The sequence below is a fragment of the Hypanus sabinus genome, chromosome 10 (assembly GCF_030144855.1).
Source record: "Hypanus sabinus isolate sHypSab1 chromosome 10, sHypSab1.hap1, whole genome shotgun sequence".
Lineage (NCBI taxonomy): Eukaryota > Metazoa > Chordata > Chondrichthyes > Myliobatiformes > Dasyatidae > Hypanus > Hypanus sabinus.
In genome coordinates this window covers 44,674,170-44,681,054 of record NC_082715.1, presented here as the reverse complement: position 1 = coordinate 44,681,054, position 6,885 = coordinate 44,674,170, and the positions used below count along the sequence as shown (strand labels likewise).

The window sequence follows — 6,885 nt, the reverse complement described above, 5'->3', positions numbered from 1 at the left end:
TTGAATTTACACCATGACCCTAAGGTAAACTATCCCTACCAGCATTCCTGCTTCCTTATCCCCTCCCCACAAACATTTCAATGACATTTTTCCAACTTGGAGTTGCAACAAACTCCATCTACACTGTCAAACAGAAGTATTTAAGTTTCATGCACCTGCCCACCATGGCGTGAAAGTTTGAAGAATCATTATATGACGTGTACATTGGTGAGTTTCAAAACATTGATTTTTTTTTCTGGGCATGAATATACAAGTGTTTGTCAGTGGTTCAAACTGAATTAATAGGTTTCTGCTACCAGCCGTTGTTTGTAGTGGTGATGTAAGAATCATTTCTCACATCAGCTTTTTACTCCTGCGTGCTAATATCCAGGGCTTCGATTCTCAGATATTTGCACATGAGTAAAAAGCTGATGTGAGCTTTTTACTACTCAGTCTATAGCTTTTCAGTCAATATCGTGCTAGAAGACCTAAATCTGCCTTTTAACCCTTTTTAGTGAATACGTCGCTTCATGTTGATGATTGTTTTAAATATATAACTGGACTGAATATGGGAGAAATAGAGGGAAATTGTTCACTTCAGCCAAGTTGTATTTTGAAATGTTCCTTGTTTCTGAAGTTCTGCTGCTCTTACGTTTATACTGACCTATTCAGTGAAGATCAGAATCAGTATCAGGTTTATCATCACCAGCATGTAACATGAAATTTGTTAATTTAGCAGAAGCAGTTCAATGCAATACATAATATAGAAGAGAAAAATAAACAAATAATTATTTGAAATTTAATAATAAATAAATCAATCAATTACAGTATATGTATATTGAATAGATTAAAGCATGCAAAAAACAGAAATACTGTATATTTAAGAAAAGTGAGGTAGTGTCCAAGGGTTCAATGTCCATTTCAGAATCGGATGGCAGAGGGAAAGAAGTTGTTCCTGAATTGTTGAGTGTGTATCTTTAGGCTTCTGTACCTCCTACCTGATGGTAGCAGTGAGAAAAGGAAATGCCCTGGGTGCTGGAGGTCCTTAATAATGGATGCTGCCTCTCTGAGACACCAATCCACGAAGATGTCCTGGGTTCTTTGTAGGCTAGTACCCAAGATGCAGCTGACTAGATTTATAATCCTCTGCAGCTTCTTTCAGTCCCGTACAGTAGCACCTCCCCCCCGTACCAGACAGTGATGCAGCCAGTTAGAATGCTCTCCACAGTACAACTATAGAAGTTGTTCACATACCAAATCTCTTCAAAGTCCTAATGAAGTATAGCTGCTGTCTTGCTTTCTTTATAACTACATCGATATGTTGTGACCACGTTAGATCCTAAGAGATCTTAACACCCAGAATCTTGAAGCTGCTCACTCTCTCCACTTCTGATCCCTGTATGAGGATTGGTATGTGTTTCTTTGTCTTACCCTTCCTGAAGTCCACAGTCAGCTCTTTCAACTCAATGATGTTGAGTGCCAGGTTGTTTCTGTGGCACCACCCCACTATTTGGCATATCTCACTCCTATAAGCCCTCTGCAGAGTATGCAGGCAACGAGCGAATCATCCCTCTTGTGTTTCTTGATCTTGTCACTCGAGATTCAGTGTCACGCAACCCTGCCACTTTGATCTGGCCCACCACTTCATTAACCAGGTCCAACACTCGCCTTTATTGGATCTTGCTCCTCCATACACAAGTCATTGGGTTTGTGGGGTATGGCCAGGGTTAATCAGGGTTCCCCAGGGGTTAGTGGGGGTGTGCCCCCTTGGACTTTAGGATTAGGTTTGAGGATGGGGGTGGGAGGGATAAGGTGGTGGAGTTTAGTATGGTGGGGTATGTTGGGTTGTGGAGCCACTTTAATCTGGTCGATGCCTTTCATTAACCTGGTCTGACACGACTTGGCTTAATGAACTGGGTGTGCGCTGAGACACCATCAGTAATGCAACCTGGAGTTATCAGGTGTTTTGGGTCTTTAATCGTTAGATACCTGCTCTCAGGCGACCCAGCAAGGGTTGATCAGGCCCAATTTGTGTTTATCCCATGGGCCAAGATAATGAAAGGCATGTAATTCTGAGGGTAATGATATTTTTAAGCCTTATTACCTGGCATCTGTATACTTGGGATTGCATGGATTAAATTGACAGTGTTTACTGGAGATTTAGTATCACTCCACCCTGTCCTTGAGTTTAGTGGTGACTTGGTTTCTGTGGACTCAGCTTGGGTTTAACTTACTGGTTCCTTCTCGCCTTTTGGGTATCTTGTTTTTTTTAATTAAGGTTAGGGTTAGGTTGAGTTGAGAATATTCACTCTTATAAGATTATTCATTCTTATAAGAATAATCTTATAAGATTATTCACTCTTATTGTTCAAGCCTGTTTCAGATATCATACCTCAACTTTTAAAAGGCAATCTTATTTTATTTGCTGTTTTAGTTTCTGAACCTGCCTTGAGGGATTGCTGCTGTATTTGCAAAGTAATACACTATCAATATATCACATTTATTCCTTCAATGGAATTGAATTATATCAAACAGTTCAAAACAAGAATAAATCTTTGCAATATGCATATTCAGCCCTTTTGCACTCAATTGGATATTCTGTCTAGTCTTAAGCTCATTTCTTTATAATTTTAAACTCAATCAATGACTATACACCTTGTATCTGGTCAGTTTATTGAATGGTGTTATCTCTGTAATAGCTCTGTCTTTTGCATACTGGCATTCTTTATAAGGCTTAGAATTCCATGTGTTATGTTAACCTGACCTGTCACTTTCAAAAAACTTGAATAATGTCCTCTATCTTTACATTCCATCTAAGATCCATCTGGTCTGTCCCTTATCATCTTTTATACCACTGTTTTGGCAATGAATTTTATCTGCTATGTCTTTCCAATCTATTGGCATGCCTATGTCTGCTTAACATTGCTTTTGCCATTTTCTCGCTATTTACAAAACTTCAGATTTTATTACATTGACATATTTCAAAATTGTATATCATGCTCACCCCCTCTCAACTATCTGAAGATATCAATATTTCTGCTTGGACAATGGGATTGTGTTAAAGAAACGAAGACATTTTGATACAATATTTTCCTATTCATTGTGATGGCTGGAAGGACAATGGGTGAACTGGAATGATCTCTCCAGAGCACAGGACTGGGCAGAAGGTATGGAGATCCTGGGATGCCCATTCGTCAAGTCCCTCTCGTGGCTTCAGCGGTGTAGTCCAGAGGAAAGCTAGGCAATACGTTTGGCACCAGTTTGGCTGCAGGAGCTCCAAGAAGGATATTCAACGACGTCCAACCGCCTCAGGGCTCCACTCCGGATTTTGTTTCTGTCTGGGTTTACTCCCGTAGTCTTCGTCTTTCACAAGGCTGTGGGGCTATTTACCCATAGCTGAGGTTGTGGTTCACGGGCACCAGGACGTGTTCACACGCTGTTGGGCCTGGTGTGCAGGGACCAGAACTCCTCCCCGTCCTTTGTAGTTCAGCCTGAATTTGAAAGGAGTTCAGATTCTGCGTGTCGCCAGCGAGGAGGCATGAGGCTTGCTATTGGAGAGGCTATGTACTGGCAGGGAGAGACTGCTTACCTTTTCGCGAGCCTGCTAGCCAGCGGTGGAAGACACAAGCGCTACCACACTGGATGTATCACAACGATCATTTGACTATAATCGCATAGATTCGAAGTTCAAAGCAAATTTATTATCGAAGTACATATATATGTCACCATGTTCAACTCTGGGATTCGTTTTCTTGCAGACTCAGTAAATCCAACAAACAATAGAATCAATGAAAGCTCGTCCTGTTGGATGCAGTCTTTCACTGAACCTACTCTGTTTCTTGGATTTAGTTTCAGGCGGTAACTTCAAAAGTTTGCAAGGTGGCGATACTCGTGATGATTTAGTGCGGTTTACGCGCCGCAACGCCGGGTAAAGTGGGCGTTTCTCTCTGTCCTTTTAAAAGGTGTTTATTTATGCAGCAACTACCCACATGCTTTTTCTTCGGGTAGGTTATTTGCTGCTTAAAACAGGAAAAGTTGACACCGGGATAAATAATCTGTATGCTCTACCTAAAAAAAAGCCCAATGTATAAAAATGTAAATTGATATCAGTGGGTTTTTACATTTAATTGGCTATTGAAATATAAAATTGGACACGGACGCTATATTCAGGGTAGGAAGGATAGAGCTGTTTCACATCAGCATAAAAAAATCATTTTTTCTGTGTTTTCTGTTTACAAAGCGGGTTGACACATAAGCAAAGTCACAAATGCCACACACACACACCACAGTCGTTACACACACACTCATTCATACAGATTTTCACACCATTTGCCAGACATACCATCCCCATTTCATGGGCAAAAAAAATCTATTTGGGAAGGCTTCCCACAGAAATCTGATAGGAGTTCGCATTGTTCTCTGATTTCACTCAGATCTCACCGGCGATAAATTATTAGTTCCTCGAATGCGCTATCTTGAAATCAGGAAAACTAAAAAAAAAGTATGGAATGAAATGCATACTTAAAAGTCCAGACACAGCCAGATTGTTCCCCATGTTCCCCAGCCACACAGACCCCCACCGCCTCCTCTTCTTTCTCTATGAGATATGGGAAAAAGCCCGACGTCCATCCATTCAGCAAGATCTCCAGCCACTGTCTCCATCACTGACACACAGGAAGATCCCCACGCTCCCCCATCACCCTTCTCGCCTTCAGTGACCTGCGCTGAAAGTCTTTGAAGTTCAGGTCTGGACTTTGCCAGTGATTCGAAGGATGTGTCCACCTTGCCCAGTTTCATGAGTCATCGGCTAGACAGCGCTCTGAATTCTACCTCTTGCCTTTGAAAGGTTTATCGGCGATTGGCTCGATCTTTCGCACGTGGTCCAGTCCGGGAGCTTTAAGTTTGCACAGACCGGCTGCAGATCGTATGTGAAGCGCAGAACTCTCACATACTCGAGAAAAAGAGAAGGACAAGCAAAAGAGGTGCATTCGCCATGAAACCGTTGCGGAGTGGAGTCCTCTGCTGTACCTTGATGATTGTCGTCCAAGTCTGTGGCCGGAATTATCGACACTACAGGGCTCCAACACGGAGAGCTCTGATCTCTCCGACGATCAGATATACCGAACCTGCTCTCGCACAGCGCGCTAGCATCGGACAAGGTATCTCGGAAAGTAACTAAAATCTTCCCTCAGTATTTTTGATTGCAATAAATCAGTTAAGCTCCTTTACCGACAGTGCTTGATCCAATCATTATAATCCTGACACGATTATTTTTACATATCTTTAAAGATGATAATTCTTGTAAAATGTCTTGGGGGTTTATTAGAATTGCGTGTCCTAATGACAAATAGATCATCGGGAAAACAGAATCATAATTTTTTACATAACTGTTTAATGGTAATGATTCTTATAAAATGTCTTGGAGGCTTATTAGAATTGCGTGACCTAACTACAAATAAATCCCCGGGAAAACGGAATCTGTTCAGATTCATAAGAAATATAACAATAGGAAATGACTTTGTGCTTAAATCTTCCAAATGGACTTGTAGAACATAGACATCCAAGTTTCATCATTAACAATGTCTTTGTCTGTACTCAAAAGTGTGAAATGATTATTTCAGCTCTTTGGTCAACATTGTAATTGTGAAAATGTTCGGGAGTGCTGACAGCTTCCATTGTATATTTCTACATGTTTATTTTCAATCAACTGTACATCTCTTCTGGTATCAGGACAAGTAATATTTATGAGAATTATTTTAAATGCAATTTTTTTTACTTTAACCAGTGTACAATAAAGTGTTTGAACAAAGCAGTATTCAAAGAATAGGAGGCTAGAGTGACTGCAACAGCAATAAGAATTCCATTTATAACCTTTAGACTAAAATAACATCTTTCAAACACATCCAGGTTCAATGTTACCTTTCAGATCACTGTGAAATTCATCACTTCCCATCAGTTCTTGCTCATCTTCATTTCCAACTGAGAAGTCTGAATCTCTGAGTGAATGTTATCTCCTGTAATCAATTCTTTAATCAGTACAGTCTTTTGGTGCCTAAATTCAATGAAGATTGCAGGGCCTCTTCTCAGTGTTTTAATACATTTCCCGTAATCCCACATGTTCTTTCTTAATAAGTAATCATATTCTGATAAGATTGATTAAAACAAAGTCACGTATTTGGAGATTTAATAGTAAAGCAAGCAGTTCTTATTTTTATTTTTTATTCCCTATTTATTGAGATACAGTGTGCAATAAGTCCTTATGACTCTTCAAGCTGCCTTGCCCAGCAGTCCCCAATCTAACCCTAGTCTAATCACTGGATAATTTACAATGACAACTAACCTACCAAATAATATATCTTTGGATTATAGGAGGAAACCGAAGCACCTAGAGGAAACCCAGGTGGTCCCAGGGAGAATGTACAAACCCATTACAGACAGCAGCAGCATATTCATACCAAGTTATTTTACAGGCTGTTTGAAAATATGGTTAGCATCATAAAGTAACCCAAGTGACCTTCTTGAGAAGTTACACTGTAGAATGGCCAAATTCCAGATTTTCTGGTATAAATTAGAGCAGTATTCATATTAGGAATACCATTCATTCAACTTGTTTCAAAGCTGACTGAAGATAAACTTCATCAATAATGGAATGTGTTATGTTATGCCCTAAAAGTGAAACTTTCTTCATCAGGTACTTTTCTTAGGTCATGGAAAAGCTCTTAAAATTTTAGTTTATAAAGCCGAATGAGAGCTGTAAGGTGGATACAAAGATGCGCTAGTGTGATTTAAACAAGTTGATTGAGTGAATAAATGCAAGACAGATACATTTTAAAGTGGATAAAATGGTCATCCGCTTTCATTCTATCTGAACTGTGAAGAGGGAAGATGCGAAGAAACCTTTATGTC

General features: G+C 40.0%; 1 protein-coding gene across 1 annotated transcript in view; it reads left to right on the top strand.

Moving 5' to 3' along the window:
* Nucleotides 1-4,972: 4,972 nt before the first annotated feature.
* The window catches only part of LOC132400282 (matrilin-3-like), a 48,883-nt gene continuing 46,970 nt past the window's right edge, over nucleotides 4,973-6,885 (top strand). Inside the window, exon 1 of the mRNA XM_059981253.1 lies at nucleotides 4,973-5,138. Coding sequence (XP_059837236.1) covers nucleotides 4,973-5,138 — 166 coding nt within the window. The remainder of the gene's footprint in view (nucleotides 5,139-6,885) is intronic.